At 37.5% G+C, this 20,241-nt stretch overlaps 1 protein-coding gene across 7 annotated transcripts in view; it reads left to right on the forward strand.

Moving 5' to 3' along the window:
• RAB27B (RAB27B, member RAS oncogene family) overlaps positions 1 to 20,241 on the forward strand; it is a 62,241-nt gene that overhangs the window by 30,918 nt on the left and 11,082 nt on the right. For 3 of the 7 annotated variants that reach the window (XM_055080329.1, XM_055080328.1, XM_055080330.1), the window contains 2 exons: positions 18,771 to 18,907; positions 19,774 to 19,945. In XM_055080329.1, the coding sequence (XP_054936304.1) occupies positions 18,771 to 18,907; positions 19,774 to 19,945 (309 nt within the window). Of the gene's footprint in view, positions 1 to 9,821; positions 9,914 to 18,770; positions 18,908 to 19,773; positions 19,946 to 20,241 lie in introns of all 7 variants that reach the window. The other 4 variants (XM_024132243.2, XM_007124293.3, XM_007124295.3 and 1 more) reach the window with 2 other exon arrangements.

A 20,241-nucleotide genomic window follows, 5' to 3' on the forward strand; every position in this document is an offset into this window, starting at 1 on the left:
TTTTTTTTTTTTTTTTTTTTTTTTGGCGGTACGCGGGCCTCTCACCGTTGTGGAGCACAGGCTCCGGACACGCAGGCTCAGCGGCCATGGCTCACCGGCCCAGCCGCTCCGCAGCATGTGGGATCCTCCCAGACCGGGGCACGAACCCGCGTCCCCTGCATCAGCAGGCGGACTCCCAACCACTACGCCACCAGGGAAGGCCCAAGATACATTTTTTTATACAGAGTATTCAGGTTTTTTAGTGCACAACCTGAAGCTCTCCAAGACCAGCAGTCTTTATAACAGAGCTACACTAAATTAGATCTAACAGGGCATATATTAGTGCGTCCAGCAAACATTTGTCGACGCCTATTTTTAGCCAGACCTCAAAGTCCACAAGGCCTGTAAGAATTCTGCCCCCCGCCCCCCCCGCAAGAGCTTGCATTCTAGAGGGGAAAGTGAGTGATAATAAACAGGAAGACAGATATCTGTGGGGCAGAAGCGCTATTCAACAAATTAAAACGGGGTGATGCCATAGAAGGTGAATGGGAGCCTTCTACATGTGGGGGCCCTGCAAGATCTCTCTGACAAAGAAACATTTAAACTGAGAACTGAATGATAGTAAGGAGACAGCTTGTGAAAACCAGCAGGGGGAATAGCCAGTGCAAAGGTCCTAGGACAGGATGAAACTTGGCTCCTTCAGGGAAAAGAGAATTGGTAGAGAAGAGTCAGAGGCAGGTCGCGCGGCACTTTGTAAAGCAGGAGGAGTTTGGATTTTTAGATTCAGTTTGATGCAGTACCATTGGCAAATATGAAGCGGAACAGTGACATGGCCTGTATTACATGTTTACAAGATAACTCTGCCTGTCATGTGGAGGATGGATGGGGGCAAGGCAGAACTGGAGGCATGAACACAAGTTTGGAGGCTCTTATTAGTTTCAGTGATCATACAGTTTGTTCAGATTAATATCCTTCTGAGAGTGAAAGGGGAGACTATTAATAGAATAGCGGGGAAAAACTGGGCCCTGCTGAGCATACCAGGACCTGTGGTTGCTGTAGCTCTTACAGTTGTCCTGGGAGGGTGAGAGTAGCAGAACCTGTTAGGTAACTTCATTTGATCCCCACAGAAAACTTTCTGTGTCCAGCGCACAGTAGGTGCCCAATAAATGTCTGTTGAGTGATTGAGTAAATGACCGAATCTGGGAGAGATTAGTATCCTTTCCTTATAAATGTTGCTGTGCTACAAGTATATTGTGAAGTCTAATTTTGATTATAAAAACCACACTCTTTTTTCAGTTTTTTTACAGAATACCTCACTGTTGCTGCTCTTTAAATGTTTCTAAACCATCTCACACATACTTCCATTTTCTTCCTTCATCTCCTCCTCTCTCCTGGGTTTAGTGTCCTACATACAGAGGTTCTGTAAATGTATTTGCTGCAGTAGTTTTATCAAAGGCAGGAATCCGAGAGGCATGGACAGTCTAAGCATCCCCAGGCAACTTTTTGATCTTTTCTTTGAAGCATCCTGTGCCATTTTTAATGCGCAATCTCAGAAGGCCTCCACCTGGGCAATCTGTCAGGGTTTGCTTACCGAGGCCAATGGTACGCGGTGCCCTAGCATCCCCCTCGCTCCCTTGACAGGGAGCCCCTTCTCTGTCCTCTTTTGCTCCTCCAGGAAATTAGTACCACCTTTTTCCCAGGTAAAGAAACCTAGGAATCATGTCCATAAGACCACCTCCCACTCTTTACAGGTAGAGACGCTTTTGCATGCTGTATAACTTGCACCAGAGTCTCAACATGAAATATTATCTTGCGCTCGTACTCTGATTTATGGACATAGAAAAAATTCAAACCGTTTTATTTTATAAAATTTGTATTATAAATTGTATACATTTCTGGCTTACTCCATTAATATTCAAAGCAGACATATCTTCTGACAAGGTCAATTTAAATAGAAGACTGACTTTAGAGAGTGTATACACAGTCGTAATGATGCCATGCTTGATGTGCCTGCGTGTGTGTGTGTGTGTGTGTATGCTTGAGCATCTGTGTGCATATGTGCTCATTACAACCCTGCCAATCCTTTATAGTCAATACCTGATGTAACCCAGTCAGTGCTGTTATGCTGGAGAGAAAATATTCCAGCTTGTATTCTTATACTCATTCCTCATATTTTATCCTACGTATTTGAGATAGACTATATCATTTGCTGACATTTGTGATTATTCAATGATGACACCTTACCTCTAGCTGGATTTATAAAACTAGTTTCTGTTTCAGATCCTAGGGAAATTCAGCTTCTTCAGATGACGCTGGAAGATTTCAAGGTGTATACTATCATAGTCCCACCCTTTGCTTAATTAGGGGAAAGACAAGGAACTTAGTATTAACCTCTGTTCGTCATTATGTAAATATGAACGAGAAGATTAGCTGCTGAGTAACATTATCAGAGTAGAGCAGAGCCAACTTTATCCTAAAATATAAACCCCCAAATAGTCACCCACGTTGGTGTGTATATTCACCTTAATATATTCAACAGAAATATTTAGAAAGAACAAATGTGGAACTTCTCTCTTTTGCTATTCTATGTAACTAGAAGTTATACTCCTGAAATGTAATATGCAAACATTTAACTTTCATAATTTTGCCTCTTATTGTAATAATAGAATCTACCAAAATGGGCACAGATTTCAGCAGGAAAACCTTTAGTTTAACTATAACAGAAGCCCCCGCTTGCAGTTAAAGTTACTGGAACCGTAAGAAACAAGACAGTGAAAGCAAGATATTTGAATTTTCCTTTTTAGAAACTTGATGGAAATGGTATAGGAAGAACATTCTTTGATGTTGCAGAAACTGATTGATTGCCAAGGATTTCTTCAAGACACAGACCTTCTATAAACTAGAAAGTGTCAGATATAGCAAATGTATTCTTCATGTCAGATAGCTTACTGTGATTTTTTTCCACTAAAATGCTAACATTTATCTTTCAGTATTGTGACTTACTATAGTAAATTATGATATTTGTCCTTTTGGCCAAAAATACCAGAAAGTAAAATGTAAATCTTTAATGGAAAATGTAATCATGTTTTTCCTTGGGCAGGAGTGGATATCAGGAAGGTGATTTTGCAGAAATGAGATACAATATAAGCCAGTCTGTGTTCTCCCAGCCTCCCATGAGCTCTCATTTTAGGTCAAATCTGGAAAATACAGACCAAGCTAATTTCATAAGGGCTGTCTTTTCACAAATGCTAGGTTACTAGAAGTCCAACTCTAATCATTAGAGAAATGCAAATCAAAACTGCAATGAGATATCACCTCACACCAGTCAGAATGGCCAACAGCAAAAAAAACCATAATTCAAAAAGACACATGCACCCCAATGTTCATTGCAGCTCTATTTACAATAGCCAGGACATGGAAGCAACCTAACTGTCCATCAACAGATGAATGGATAAAGAAGATGTGGCACATATATACAATGGAATATTACTCAGCCATAAAAAGAAATGAAACTGAGTTATTTGTAATGAGGTGGATAGATCTGGAGTCTGTCATACACAGTGAAGTAAGTCAGAAGGAGGAAAACAAATACCGTATGCTAACACATATATATGTAATCTAAGAAAAAAAATGTCATGAAGAGATTAGTGGTAGGATGGGAATAAAACACAGACCTACTAGAGCATGGACTTGAGGACGTGGGGAGGGGGAAGGGTAAGCTGTGACGAAGTGAGAGAGTGGCAGGGACATATATGCACTACCAAATGTAAATTAGATAGCTAGTGGGAAGCTGCCGCATAGCACAGGGAGATCACCTCTGTGCTTTGTGACCATGAGAGGGGTGGGATAGGGAGGGTGGGAGGGAGGGAGACGCAAGAGGGAAGAGATATGGGAACAAATGTATATGTATAACTGATTCACTTTGTTATAAAGCAGAAACTAACACACCAGTGAAAAACAGTTATACTCCAATAAAGATGTTAAAAAAAAAAAGTCCAACTCTCCGCCCTTATTTCTTTGCTAAAACCGTGGTCCTTTTACAGTGAGAACAGTTACTATGGCTAGGAGCTATGGAGAGAGTAAGTTTCCACACGAAAGTCCCTTTTCCAGTTTAAGGAAAAGTTAACCAAAGTTATGATGCAAAGTTCTGAGGAGCAACCTTTTCATAAGTGTCGTTTCAGCAAACCACTCACACTTTTGAACATTTCATACCTTTTCTCAGCCCCAAGTTGTTATTAACCAAAAAATATTCACCTACTGTAAAGTTAAAGAATACTGTAGAAAGGAGAAGCACACGGCCCTGTTAGGACTCTCTCTGTTGTCAGAACCTTAGCGGGCTCTGAGCAAGGCACTAAATAAGCTGCCTTCTGCTGTGTTCTGATTAGTCTTTAAAATGCACCAAACAGCAGGAAAAGGAGGGCATTGCTATAAATGTCTTTGTGCCGATGATGACTTTTCTTTTCACACCAGTTATGGCTGGGGGTGAAAGTTATCCCATTCAAAATTATAAATATTTGGGCTTCCCTGGTGGCGCAGTGGTTGTGCGTTCGCCTGCCGATGCAGGAGAACCGGGTTCGCGCCCCGGTCCGGGAAGATCCCACGTGCCGCGGAGCGGCTGGGCCCGTGAGCCATGGCCGCTGAGCCTGCGCGTCCGGAGCCTGTGCTCCGCAACGGGAGGGGCCACAACAGAGGAAGGCCCGCGTACCACAAAAAAAAAAAAAATTTTATAAATATTTGATATTGGAAAACGCTAGGTGAGTTTAAGACATGGTTAGTTGATTAGGTTACCGCCAAGAAGTAAACAATAGACTCGTTAAAGTTGTAATTAGTCACTGTTGACATATTGTATTTTTAATCAGAGCTCCATCAGGGGATAAAGTGGCTGAAATAATCTAGTGCTTTGTTAAAGAGAAGTAAGACCGGCTTTTAAAAATGCAGCCATGCCTTTTCCTTGGGATTTCTACACCACCTTTGTTCTGAGAAATTTGGTGACTTCATGTTAGGCTATAAAGTGACCCATGTTAGTTGATTAATCATTTTGTGTTGTGTTACATTGTGTCATCAATCAAAACATTTTTTAAGGTTCTCTGCTTCTTGGCAAGTCCAGAGTGAAGGGGAATTCATGGTGACTGAATGCATCAAGCCAGGTATTTTTACCTATTTACAGCTGCAGATAAAGACCCTAAGAGTAAGGGGTTAAGTAATTTGCCCGTGGCCACATGGTTGGCAAATAGCTAAAACTGAACTTGTAAACAAGGGCTGTGGGCTCCGACCCTTACCGTTACACCTCTTAGAGTCACCACTTGACCCTGCACATCCCACCGCATCGGCCAAGGCCCCCAGAAAGCTGTTTCTGCTTCCATCTGAGCCACGTTTCCTGTAGCCAGGGCTCCACGGTGCACATGCTGCTTCCAGGACCAGTGCGTGTTCTCCTCATCCCAATCCCTCTCTCTCCCCTTTCCCCGTCAAACTCCAGCTCTCATCCCACCTCCTCTATGAAGCCCGCCTGATTAATTCCGGCCCCACCTGCATATCCCTCTTTATGAGTTTTTCTCTCTCCTCCGAACACCTATCAGACTTCGAGCCCTAGATTTTCTGATGTAGACCTCATCTCAGATAACTTATCAGAGGAAAGGACTGAACATTTGTTCATTTTTCTCCCCAACCACATAAGGGTTAAGAACCACGTGGAATAGCTTTTTAAAAATTTTCTTTTCAGCCTCCGATCACATCTATTGCAGAAATAAAATTACGATTTAGAAATTTCAATTAACATACGCATCTACATAATGTGGAAAGAGCCCTTGTGAGACAAATAAGCACTTTCTTTGGACTCACTCCATTCTTTGTAGATACAATCTCTCTTTTCCCTGCATTTATTAAGCTAATAAAATGCATCTTGTTAAACATTGGCTAAAATAATGACCAGCCAACATTCTTTTCCTAAAGAGGCCTTGGACTTTTTATCTGTCTTATTCTTGGAATTGTATGGCTCTGGGAGTTATCTAGAATTATGTTTAAGTGAGAAAATTGTAATAATATGGCCCTCATCTTATTTTCATAGATATTTGCCTGTAGACTCCTAGATGCTATCTAATTTGGCTTCCTCACATGTCAGAGAGGCAGACTTTGTGGGCAGATATTTTGATTAGTATGTCCTTTCTCAGATATTGAAGCAAAGCAGTAGAAGTGTAGCAGGACTTTCTCAAAGCAGCAGCCAGCTGGAAAATGAACCCAATCTGCAAGATTATTAGGCCAAAGTCAGAAAACTTAGTAAAACATCTTATTCAACAAACATCTCTTTAACTTAAAATCATGTCTTTTTTAATGTGAAGACATGGTTTAAGAGTAGAGGGTTCAATTTACATACATACACTTAATGTTCTTTCATCTATCACATAACTCTACAGAGAAAAGAGATGGTTGACCGCTAACATGGAGGATGACATGTCCTTGTCGTGATAAGGGAAAGGAACACTCCTGTGACTGGTGCTGGTTGGCCCATTGAGCAGAGGCCTATAGTGGGAAAGGACCATCTTTCCAACAAGCCACTATCTCAGGAAAAGAGATGTCTTTATGAATGTGGTCCGCTCTGCTCTTCTATTAGCTATAGGATGGGGCTGAGGTTACTTCCAGATTAGAAATCACTCATTGTCAGTGAGGAGTCTCTGGGCTAGGAGGTAGGGCAGTGGTTCTCAAAGGTGGCTGCATATTGGAACCATCTGGAGAGCATCAAAAACTACTAACACTTTTGTCTCACCATCAGGATTCAGATTTACTTAGTTTGGGATGTGGCCTAGGCGTCAGGGAATTTTAAACGCAGCCAAGTTTGAGAACCACTAAGTTGGAAAAACCTACTTTCTGGTCTTGCTGATAGATTTCAGGAAGGCATTGACCCCTTTGTGTATACTTACTAATCTGATTTATTGCATCACAAGATTTTCCAGACTGGAAGAGATATATCAATAATATGTCAAAGATTCTTTCAATATAAGGCTTTGCAGAATTTCAGAATTTTTTTTTTCTTGCTCCTGGCTGAAGTTCTGGAGAAAAGAACCTAGGAAAGCATTTTTTAAAAAGTACGACTCCCTTAAAAAGAGTAAGTCATGCAGTCCATTTATGAAGCCAAATGGAAAAGCTTTCCGGGTCAAATGTTAAATCTTGCAAAAAATTCTTGAAGCTTAATTTATTTAATCCAAATATTTACGTAACATCTCAGTGATATAGTGTATGTGTTTAGAGCAAGTAAAGTGTTGATTTGGGGCTACTAATTTGTAGGGAAGCAAACTTTAGGATATGTGAGGGAACAAAAGTATGTAGCTGGGAAAGCCTATTAAGGGCATTGTCATAATGGGTTTCAGCAAAAGAAGGAATCCACTATCTGTATACCGAGCTTTGCTAATGACAATCAGCAAGAGGAAATTGCTCTAAACTGTAACAGGATCAAATTAGATAAACTGACTCCTTTCCTGACCATTGAGTTTTTCTATAGTAGAATCAGTTGCTGAAAGGGGTTACAGAGTCTCAGGAATATACTTCCTTGAGTATATACTACAGGCCCTTTCCGTTAGGTTGTAAGAGGGTATTGTTTGAATACACAGGACACTTACTAGGAAGTGGCTCCATTGTAAACAAGTATTAATTAACACCTAGCTAGAGGAGCTAGGCCCAATCAATTATTTTTAATATAAAATATAGTATTCTTACCCTGTTGGGTTTTTTAAATAGTAGCTTTATTGAGATATAATACATATGCCATAAAATCCACCTTTTAAAAATGTATAATTCAGTGGGTTTTGATATATTCACAAAGTTGTGTCACCATTAACATCTAAATCCAGAACATTTTCATCATTTCTTCGAAAAAACCTCATGCCCATTAGCAGTCCCTCCCCGTTCTGTCTCTCTGCATCCCTTGGCACATGCTAATTTACATTCTGTCTCTACAGGTTTGCCTATTCTGGACACTTCATATAAATAAAATCATGAAATATGTAGCCTTTTGCTCCTGGCTTCTTTCACTTAGAATAATGTTTTCAAGGTCCATCTGTGTTGTAGCATGTATTTGTACTTCATTCCTCTTTATAGCTGAGTAATACTCCACTGTATGGATACATTCATCCACAGATGGACATTTGGGTTGTTTTCAATTTTTTGTGTGGATGAATGTTTTCATTTCTTTTGGATATAGAGCTAGGAGAAGAATTGATGGGTCTTAGGATCACTGTATGTTTAACTATTTGAGAAAGTGCTAACCTGTTTTTCAATGTGACTGCACCATTTCACATCCCCACCAGTAATATGGGAGGGCTCCATTTCGCCACATCTCCACTAGCACTTGATGGTGTCCCTATTTTTATTATAGCCACCTAGTGGTTAGGAAGTGGTATTTCATTGTGCTTTTGACTTGTACTTTGCTAATGATTGGTGCTATCTTAGCATCTTTTCATATGCTTATTGGCCATGTGTATAAAATCTTTGGAGAAATATATCTATTCAAATCCTCTGTCCATTTTTTTAAATTGGGTTATTAGTCTTTTTATAATTGGGTTGTAAGAATTCTTTATATAGTTTGGATTCAAGTCTCAAATATGACTTGCAACTATTTTCACCCCAACTGGGGGTTGTATTTTCACTTGTCTCATGGTGGCTTTTGAAGAAAAAGGTTTGAAATTGTGATGAAATCCATTTATCTATTTTTTGTTACTGGTACTTTTGGTGTTATATCTAATCACTGTCCAATTTAAGGTTTTGAATATGTACTCCTATGTTTTGTTCTAGGAGTTTCATAGTTTTAGCTCTTACATTTAGGTCTATGATCCATTTTCTGTTAATTTTTATATATGGTATAAGGCAGCAGTCCAAGTTCATTCTCTCGAACGTGACTGTCTAGTTGCCACAGCACCATTTGTTGAAAAGACTATTCCTTCCCCGTTGAATTGTCTTGGTTCCCTTATCACAAACGACCATAAATGTATAAGTCTATTTCTAGGCTTTCAATTTTATTCCATTGATCTATATGGCTACTCTGAGGCCAGTGTCACACTGTATTGATTACTATAACTTTGTAGTTAGTTTTGAAGTTGAGAAGTATGAATCTTCCAACTTTGTTCTTCTTTGATCAAAATTATTTTGGCTATTCTATGAATTTTAGGGTTGGCTTGTATTTTCTGCCAAAAGGCAGCTAGATTTTGATAGAGATTGAGTTGAATCTGTGTGTTATTGGGTTATGTTAAAGATTAAATGTGTTAATCCTTAGTACTTAGTCCTTAGAATAAGTGCCTGATATATAAGAAGGCAATATAACTTGTTAGATATCACTATGTTATCATTTGAATTGTCTCAAGTAATCCTTTCTGTTTGATACTTTTGTATTTTATACTGAAATTGTCTTCTGTGTGGCATTTTTCTCTTCATAGTCACAAATTGCTTTCCTTGGTAAAAATTATTATATTTATATGAAAATTATGTTAATTGGTAAAATCTATTAGAATTGCCTGAGTGTAATTCTTACCTGTCTGGAGAAGCAGTCATAAAATCCTACATTGTAACACTGTAGAGAAGCATCTGTGAAGTTTCTCATTACTATTTCTGAATTTCATGAAGTCTTAAACTTAAGAATAATATCTACAAATGCTCTTATTCCAATCCATAAAATAATTATTTTCCCATTGGCTTAATACTCTGTAAATTGGGCTAGAAGCCAACTTCTGCCTATGTTCTCCTCTAGGAGTTTTATAGTGTCTGGTCTCACATTTAGGTCTTTAATCCATTTTGAGCTTATTTTTGTGTATGCTGTTAAAGAATAATCTAATTTCTTTTTTTTTTTTTTTTACATGTAGCTGTCCAGTTTTCCCAGCACCATTTGTTGAAGAGACTGTCTTTCCACCATTATGTAGTCTTGCCTCCTTTGTCATAGATTAATTGACCATAGGTGTGTGGGTTTATTTCTGGGCTTTCTGTCCTGTGCCATTGATCTATATTTCTATTTCTGTGCCAGTAACATACTGTTTTGATGAATATAGCTTTGTAGCATAGTCTGAAGTCAGGGAGCCTGATTCCTCCAGCTCCGTTTTTCTTTCTTAAGATTGCTTTGGCTAGAAGCCAACTTATTCCTTTAAATCACTAATGTGAGCTGAAGGCTAATGTGTACATTTAAAGTGAAGTTCGTCTTTGATTCACTTACTCATTGATTACAGACATGTCAGCATCCACTGGGCTTCTTTTGGAGATTTTGGTGAGAAATGCCAAAACCATGTCTTAGAGTTGAATAAGTTAATGTTAAAGCTTAAAACTATTTTGCGGTGGATATAGAAATACTGCAGGACAGTGCACTGAAAGACCCTCTCAGCTGTTTATCAGGATATCTAAACAATGCTTAATGTGGTAATTATGTGGCTCTCTTTCAAAACTAGAATTTATGAGTTTGAAGTAAGTTATACAGAAGATCTGATATGAAATAGGTATCCTTTCCATGGAGCTATCTTGGTTATAGCAATGTCCATTTAATTTTCTAAACCTTAAAAAATAAAGTGAAGTGAGATTCTCAAGATTCTAGAATTTGGTATCAGTGAGGGTTTTAACAAAAAAGCAGAATCACTGTAAGTGATACAGAACATGCGATTTATTAATCAGATTGGATTTTTCACAATTGTGGGAGCTGGCTTGGCAGTCTGTGTAAGCCTATTGCTTTTCTGTGTTGTGTTGTACCTGAAGTCATCTGAACCAAGGTCAGGAGAGAAAGATGGACATAAAGTCAGAGCAAGGTCAAACAGGAAAATCCATGAGGACAAACTGGAATCCAGGAGGATGCCTGGAACTTGCCTGCATCTCTCACCACCTCTAACCTCATTGGTGCAGATGACCTGCCAAAAAATCTGTGCCTTCTCTATGGAGCTGCATACACACCCAGCCTAGGATTCCGAGAAGCCAAACAAGGAGATCTTGTCAGAGCTAGAGAAACTGAACGCCCAGTTCTTTCCTGTGCCAAAAAGGTGAGGTGACAGATCAGTGACAAATTATGTGAGCTTCAAGGCCTGTGCCCTCAGTATGACCCTGGACACACTTTGGGACTGCACACATTTAAGTTTCTAAGAAGACTGTGAAGTTTTCTTTTTTAAGAGGTATTTCAGTTTATCAGCATTTATAAATATAAGTACAAGCCTTCAGAGGTTTCTCTGAATCTGAAACAGCAACTTTGTAAAGTACTATTTTGTTCCTGTTGATAATTTACTCATCTGAAGCCAAAAGCCTGAATTGCTTTAACTACCCTGAGATTTGAGTCATGTCTGCTAAACAGTGTTTTTAAGCACACATCAGTTAGCGATTTGCTTTCTATCCAGGGGTACATGTGAGCTTCAGAGATAATGCTAGACCATTGCTCTCATGTCCTTTTCAGAATGATTCCATTTAGAACATCTGTCAATATCATGCTGCAACTGGGGACAAAATAGCTTTGTGTTTTGCTGCCTCCTGCTGAGTCATAATGATCCAATGTTAGGGAAACACATGAAAAGCATTGATTCTGAATGGATCTATATTAGTGAACCAAATGATTTAAAAGCTCTTTCAATTCAGGTAAAAATTTCTCAGATCAGGGAGCAGCCTTATCCTGACCCTGATTGTGAGAATTATTGGCAAGCTGCAGTGTTCTCAGTAAGAATACTCATTGAGCAAATTTGGGTTTTAGCAATTTCAAGTCCAGAATTTCAAGGTCTGCTAGATCTTGACCCCAGAGTACTATGCCTCTTATGTATGCAGAAAAACTGGAATAAAATTGGAGAAGTGTAAGAACTCACGAACAAGGAAAGTGTGGATATGATTTGAGTTTAGAAGGTAAAGAGTAGGGGTAGAGAGGACATTCTAAGGGAAAAATTAATGATAGTAGAAAATAAGATGACTGGACTATGGGCTATAATATGAAAATTAAAATAAACTCTTGAGATAATAAGACTGGTACTTTCATTGATTTTCTAAAGCCTTCCACAAATGAGTACAACACAATTATACAGAATGAGAAATGTCAGGTGGAAAAATAAGTATCAAAACAGGGGATTTAAAAAATCATATGAGAGTAGTTTGTACAACTCTATAAAGTACATTTGAATTTCTAGATGAGATGATTAATGTCCTACAAAATTACAACTTTGCAAAACTGATCCTACTGGAGACAGGATTAAAGGAACCAATTACCAGAGAAGAAATAGAGAGCAGTTTAATCTCCCCCAACAACACACACATATCACCTGGACAAGATGGTTTCATAGAGAAATTCTTTCGAACATTTAAAGATCAGATAACCTCCATAATACTTAAACTACTCTAGCACACAGAAAAAGAAGGAAACTTTTCATATCCTTTCAATGAAGTGATTATAATGTAAAGCTCAAAACCAAAGATTGTTGCAAAAGCGAGACAAATCTTACTTATTAATACTGATGAAGAAGTTAAATAAAATGTAAGTAACATAACCAATGGCACATTAAAAGATACTACATCATGAACAAGTGAAATTTATTTCAGAAGTATAAAGGTGTTGCTATATAAGGAAATCATTCATAAAATTAAGCTAAGGAGAAAAACCGGGAGATCATCTCAATAGAAGATGAAAGAGTAATTGACAAATTTAATATCCACTCATGCTAAAAGCAGCCAGCATCTTCCTTAATTAAAAAAACATTCTTTAGTTGGAGAATTTCCAACTAAAATCAGAAACAAAGATGTCCACTGTCTCTACTACTCTTTAATTTTATAGTAGAGGCATCAGCCATTGAAAGTAGACAAGAAAAAACAAGTAGAAGCATAAAAATGTGAAAGGAAGAAATAAAGTATACCTATTAATCAAGGATATCTGGAAAATTCAAAATAATGAATTGAAAAACCACTAAAAAAAATAAGAAAATTTGGCAAAGCACTGAGTAATAAAACCAATATACAAAGTCAATAATCTTCACATAAACAACAAAACAATAATAGGCCAAAGTTGACAGATGAATCCCAAGTTACAAAAGCAAATAGAGAAAATCATATACTCAGTTGTGAACTTAACAAAAATATCCAAAATCTGTGTGAGGAAAACCATAAATTAATCCTGGAAGTCACAATAGATGACTTGAACACATGGAAGACATATGATTTTGGATTAGAAGACTCAATATTATAAAGATGTTAAGAAGAGAACAATGAGGAGGGGATAACTTTTTCAGATATTAAACATTGTATACTTAACTGGTGCTGCATGAAGAGACAGTTAAACCTGGGGAACAGAAGAGAAGAATCCAGGAATAGACACAACTGTGTATGAAATTTTACTATATGATAGAGGTAGTATCTTAAATCAGTGATGAAAAGATGAATTTGTATGTAAGTTGTATTTGGACAGCTATCATGAGATAAGTTTGGATCAATTCTTCCTAACATATTTATGGTAAATTCCAGGTGAGTTAGATTTTTAAATATAAGTTGAAACCATGTAAGTAGCAGAAGAACACATAGTGAATTACTTTATTATCTGGCATGGGAAAACCTTCTTGTGATTCAGAATTTGATTTCTCCTCCCCCAGCCATCAACAATAACAATAAAAGTCTTTTGGGTGGCATAAATATCACAAGCAAAGAGACAAATGGGAAAAAGTATTTGCAACTTAAATAACAAGGTTTTAATGTCCCTAATACACAAAGAACTTCTAAAAATAGAGAGATAAACCATTTTTAAAAACTGAACAAGAGATATGAGCCTTCCAGTCACACAAAAAAGGAATACAAATAACCCTTAAATGTATGAAAATATGCTTGACCTTGATCATTGTAAAAGAGACACAGGCTAAAACAGTATTAAGATATGGCTTCAGACCTATCAAATAGAAAGCCAGATGTTTGACAATCTTCTCTATAGGTAAGCACAATGTAAATAGTAAGCTGAGAAATCTTCAGAGATATATATTGAATTATTCATGAAAAAAATATTATGATGCCTGGTATTTGCTTCAAAATAATCTGGTAAAGGGAGAGTTTTGGATACATGAAACAAAGTTGGCCATGTATTGGTAATTTAGAAGCTGGGCCATCAGTATATGGGTGTACACTACTATTCCCTCAAATTTTGTATATGTTTGAAAGTGCTCATAATAAAAAGTAAAGGGAAAAAGGGGGAAATTCATACAGTTTCAAAGGATACCACAAAATTAAGCTAAAGGGAAATTTTTACCTTATAGAAAAAAGAATTTTAGAGAAATAAAATTATACATTGGCTTAGAAGTGCACTTAATATGTGAGAATAATGATATAACAATGGAGAAAAACCAATTTAAAGCTGACTTGTGTTGGAATTTTTACCCTTTATTTTCGGGATGAGTAAGCTCAATGAATTCTTGGTCTATCGCTATTATATTATATCCCTTGACCATAAATTGAAACAAAATGAACACATTTAAAAATAGATTTGTTTGCTCCAGTAGACACATTGGCCACTGTCAACAAATAAAAGTTCAGTTAAGTTGATGTTGATTTATACTTGCAGTTTAGTTTGAATGTTCCATATAGGCTCACATCCATTAATTCTAAATAGCATTTAGGATGTATCGAAATAAAAATTATCTTTGATAAACTTTGCTAACCGAACAAAATGCTATGGAATACACTGAAGAGTATGTTTTTTGTTTTTATTTTAAATTTACACCCTCCCCCCACAACTTCCCTCCTTCCAGAAAATGCCTTCTGTTCTGATGCACAGGCTACAGGCCCCTAGCGTACTTCAGCCGTCCATAATTTAACTGTAACCTCCTGGACATGAATGTGGTGGTAGGAAGCCGTATTTCAAGGTCAGTTAATGAGAACCACCTTTAGGCTATCATTCAGATAATGAAGTGCTTGCTGTGAGAATCCCAGACCTCAAATGCTCTTACTGGAGCCCAACACAAACCAATCAAATAAAGATAAATGAGGAAATATTAAACATCTGTCCATTTTATGATTGATAGTTTTATTTTATTGAAACCATCTACACTGAATGTAAAGTAGTATCAGTGATATTTTATTTGTCTACTATTTTAAGCTGTCTGAAGTACCTTAAGAATGGTTTTATGAATTTAATAAGTTCAAGTCACAAGGTCATAACTTGTCATGGCATCCTTAAGATCGTTACTTGGAGAACTATCAGAGTTTGCATGGGTTAGTCCATCTGTGTAGTAGTCATCCACACATATCTCTAGCATTTGTTAAGCTCCCCACTAGACAAATCGGAGTGTATCCTCAGAGCGATGCAAAATATCATGCAAAACAGGAGGTGCCAATGAGTGTTAGATGGACAAATGGATGCTTTCATAGGGGAGCCCAGTTCTCTGAGCTCTGACCTATTCAACTGACAAGTTTATATGCTCTCTGCCAGCACAAATCTCACTTTCAAAAATTATAGTCCCTCTGTACTTTCTCTTTTCCCAGGTTATTTGAAATTGCTCTTCTGAAGATATAAATATTCTACTTTGAGGAAGTTTTTATACTCTTGTGCAACTTAAAATAGAAAAATGAGCTCAGGAAGCCAGACCTGGAAAGTACCAATGTCATTATTTAATCTAAACATTCACTTTACAGATGAGGAAGGAAGGAGAATCCAAGCTCTGAACTTGGAGAGGCACCACTTCCACCAACTGCCCCAAAACAAATTTCATTAATCATGACTTTTGCATGGCTCTGAGAATCTTAAATATTAAATATACACTAACACATATGTATTGAGCTCCTCTTATATGTCAACCACTATACTGGGCTCTGTGGATCGAGCAGTGGGCAAGGAAATTAAATTCCTGACCTAATGGAATTTATGTTGAACAAGAATGAAACAAAGCAGGGTAAAAAAAAAAAGAGAAAGACAGTATGGGCAACCTCATTTGAGATATTTTAACTATGAAAATCATGTTCCCAGAGAAAATTCCCTTCCCTCATAGAATGAATATATTTCTACTTTCTACCTATCTAACCCAGTTTCCATTTCAAATCATAATGAACACCAGTCTTGGGGTTTCCTCTATTAGAAATGTCACCCCATAAATTAGGTAACTTCCCTGCACGTGATTTCTCATCTGTAAACTAAGGGCTAGACCACATGATTACTTAGATTTCCTTCTACCTTTAAGATTCTTCATTAAACAGAACCTCATGGGCGTTGTGAATTCTTTTCCCTACTCTTTCCAGACTCTTACCTTCCCACGAAAGGCTTTGAGGTCGACGCTGCGGTTTCTGTATCTAAAAGACCTTCTGGCTCTTGTGGTATGGTTTGTGACACAGTGATAATGGCAGAGAGTCAGACACATTTCCTGAAACATGTCAATCCTCTGGCTTTTTCTTCCCTTTTAGATTCATAGAACCAAGAACTAACAATCCCATCAATCATTGCACGGGAATAAACAATACTGCTAAACTTGTCAGCTTTTTGATCCTTACCAGATCTTTTTTTTTAGCCCAGTTCTTAGAAAACAGCCTTTTTTACCAAGGCTTTTATTTTTCTTTGTGGTGGTGTATTTGCTGTGCCAAGGATAGACTATTGAGGTCACATGATTTTAGGACTCAGAAAATCACATAGTAATAAAAGAGGAACAAAGCTAAATACAAAAGAAATTTCTTTAAAAATTACAAACTAAAAATGCAAAAGAATTGTATATATAAAATAATTCATTTTTAAAAGAAACTTGGAGGCAAACTATCTCATACCCAGCTTAATATGTCAATTTCTTTAAATAGTCTATTGAAGACACTAAATAAATGGTTTCCACAGTGCCAAGCTTTGCATTCATTTCAGGTGGAATTTATGTTCAATGCCACAAAATCTCCACCATCTTTCAGTTAAAGAAAAGACCCTGTGTAGGCTGCAGTAGAACTGATTCGTGTTAGCCAGGATTGTTGACTCTGGATTAGAGCCTGATTGGGAGGCAACCGCAGGCAGTTTATGGACTGCAGATTGGCTACAGGTCAGAAATACATGGAAGGGGGCTTCCCTGGTGGCGCAGTGGTTGCGCGTCCGCCTGCCGATGCAGGGGAACCGGCTTCGCGCCCCGGTCTGGAAAAAAAAAAAAAAAAAAAAAAATTAAAAAAAAAAAAAAAAAAAGAAAGAAATACATGGAAGGGCATGTAGTTGGCAAGTAGTGATAGTCTCATTCTGTAAGTGACAGTCTCCCATGCGATGGTCCTGAATCTCCTCTCGTACCTAATTCCTCCCTATGCTATAAGGTTAAATGCAAGTTCATCTTCCTCTACAAAATCTGCTCTGACCATTGCAGTCCGTGAAGATTATTGTTTTGTTTGAACTAAAAGCACAACTATTTGACTCATTTATCAACCAATCATGTTCCGTCTTGTAAAATTATGTTGTATTTTCTTTCATCCTTGTTCAACTTTTAAGTGTATGCATGCCTTGACAGAAACTAGATTATGGATTACATTTTTGGAATTTTCATCTTTGGGCCTGATACTGTATATTGGAGGTATTTAACTAGATTTGCTCAAGACTTAGCCTTTTGTGACACTGTCACCAAAAATATTGCAAAAAGCATAGTTAACTGTAAGCAAAGTTTTAAAATGTGCTGATGTATCTTCTTGATTCTATTCTTTTCAATTTTCCAGGAAACCACAATATCCTCCAACTTTATCTTGTATTTAGGTAACCAGTAGCTTCAATTTCTTCCCTCTGATTATCAAGGATTGTGTCCAGGGAAGAATTTTGCTTTAATTACTTAACTATCTTAGAATATTTAAATTTCACCTCTTTTTTTCACAAGAGAATTAACAGTTGTATCCGATTTTACTGGTGAAATGACAGACTTTATCACCCTTCAGAGGAGTTTCACATGAGCAAGTTTGGAAGGGAAAGAGAGACTAAGGTAGAGTGATGGGGGTGATGATAGACCTTAGATGGGGGAAACCTTACAACTTTGACAGCAATCTCCTCTAGCAACCCATTTGGCTCAAAGACTATAGGAGCAGCAACATCTTCAACCAAAAAGTCCTGGTAAGATATTTGGCACCAACCCAAACGCAGAACTACTCACTGCCGGGGAGTTGATCAGATAATGAGAAAATGCAGACATTTTCTAAGAAGAATTTCACAACAGTAGTGGAGATATCTGTATCCCTGCATTAAGGAAGGCTGGTTGTTGATGGTTGCTATGCACCTCTTCCTGAGCAATGGTTATACTTTGTATAGATCTTAAAAAAGAAAAAGAGTACATTCACAGTCAGCAAACATCTACCCTGAGAGTCCTACTCAGTGAAGAAAGGATGTTATAAGAGAGGAAAGCTTTAGTGCAAAAATATATATTGGCAGCTCTCAAAACACCTGACCTCAAAAACCATTCATTAATTAAAGAAATATACATCCATCAACCATAATACATTTAGGAGGATTTAGCATCAATAGGGTTCAAATTTTAGAAAATTCTAATGTAAAAACATTGTAAATCTTCCAAATGATGTAATAATACTGGCTGGCTAACTACCTAATCATCATCTTCATCATCATTTATCCAAAGACATGGAACCTTTTAGTTTTGACCCTGTACCAAAATGACAACGTAAAAAATAAAGTTTTGTTTAAATTGATGAATATGTGCATCATTTTCTTACATGTAGAGAAATGATTAGAATTATGTAGCAGTTTTCAGATATGTCCATGGAGCAGCCTGTTGTTGACATTTAATTTTGATCACCTCAGAACTCCTGAAGAGTACAATGTTTTCTGGATTGTAGAGGTGAGGAAATATTCCTCCTTCTCACCTAATAGGAGAGAAATGTTTCTATTCTAGGGACGTCTTCATAAGCCTTCCTCTATCCATCTGTATAACCCACACATCAGAAAGTTGTACCAAATGGCAAATCATTTTGCTAACCTCAAGAGTGGAAAGCACATCAAGTATTTAGTGGGTGATGGTGTAATTCAAAGGTATGTGGTGGTAGTTTTCATGTCATCACTGTTTTTAGCATTAGCCCTTGGCATCACCCATAGCCGTTGTAACAACAGAAGAAATTAAAACCAAGGCAGGAGAGGTTAGGGCAGTGGGTGACATGGCAAGTGATGTTCCTTCAGGAGAAATATTAGAAGAATTACCATAGTTATGCCTCTGAATAGCTCTTCCCTTTTTTCAAGGCCTAGAAAATATTCGGCAGATTTGCCAAATACAGCATATTTGCCGTTGGAGAACTGAGGGTTCAGTATTTCAGAACGTAAGATTTTAAAACATTGCTTTTGAAATGATTTCAAATCAATGTTTTAAAGGTTGTCATTTCAGCTGTGAAATTTTTTAAATTAAAAAGGAACATTTTGTATGCATATAATAGAAAACTCATCCTGCAGGATAACATGCAGAATATTCCTCTAGGCTTTTCTCTTCCTTTACTCATATATAATTTCAGTCTCCCTCTAGCACACTTGCATCATCTTGGACAGTTTTTTCTATTCCCTGTGACTCTTTTTTCCTAGCACCACACTCCTGATTCCAAGAGACACTGGCTTAAAAAAAAAAAAAAGCTATAACTCTTTTAAGTTCTACTATTGCTGTGGCAATAGCCATGGTGGGTATCACGTAGCTTTTTGTTCCATATTACCTGACATGATATAAAAAGATAGGTACTAAGTGAAATCATAGAAGAGTCCTTACTCCTGAAGCTGCTCTGAACTAGTTAACTCACTGAATCACAGAATAGAGGCATTCCAATTTTTTACCCTTGAAAGCTAAATTTACGTTGCTTTGCAGGAAGGCAAAGGAAAACCAATTTTAATCATAAATACTTATTTTTCCTCCTACACAGGCCCACCCAGACCATCACTATGACCGATGGGGACTATGATTATCTGATCAAACTCCTGGCCCTTGGAGATTCGGGGGTGGGGAAGACGACATTTCTTTATCGCTACACAGACAATAAATTCAATCCCAAGTTCATCACGACAGTAGGGATAGACTTTCGGGAAAAACGTGTGGTGAGTTTTTAACTGTACCCTTAACTGGTTGCTGATCCTTCTATATAAGATAAGGATTAAGAAGCTATGTTTATTGCATTGCAAGGTGACTGTCTTTTATCACATGAAATTCATAACCTGTCACTATAATCCAATTTAAATATTATTTTTTACTGTCTCAATTATAAATAACATTTTGCTTAGAAAACATTGAGTGGCACTATCACTTGTCTCCAGAAGTACACAGGGCGACTAAAATCATTTATGGGTTTCTATAGTGTGTTTTCTATGAATTCTTAAGGAAACTTTCAAAACCT

This window comes from Physeter macrocephalus, chromosome 19 (genome assembly GCF_002837175.3).
Source record: "Physeter macrocephalus isolate SW-GA chromosome 19, ASM283717v5, whole genome shotgun sequence".
Lineage (NCBI taxonomy): Eukaryota > Metazoa > Chordata > Mammalia > Artiodactyla > Physeteridae > Physeter > Physeter macrocephalus.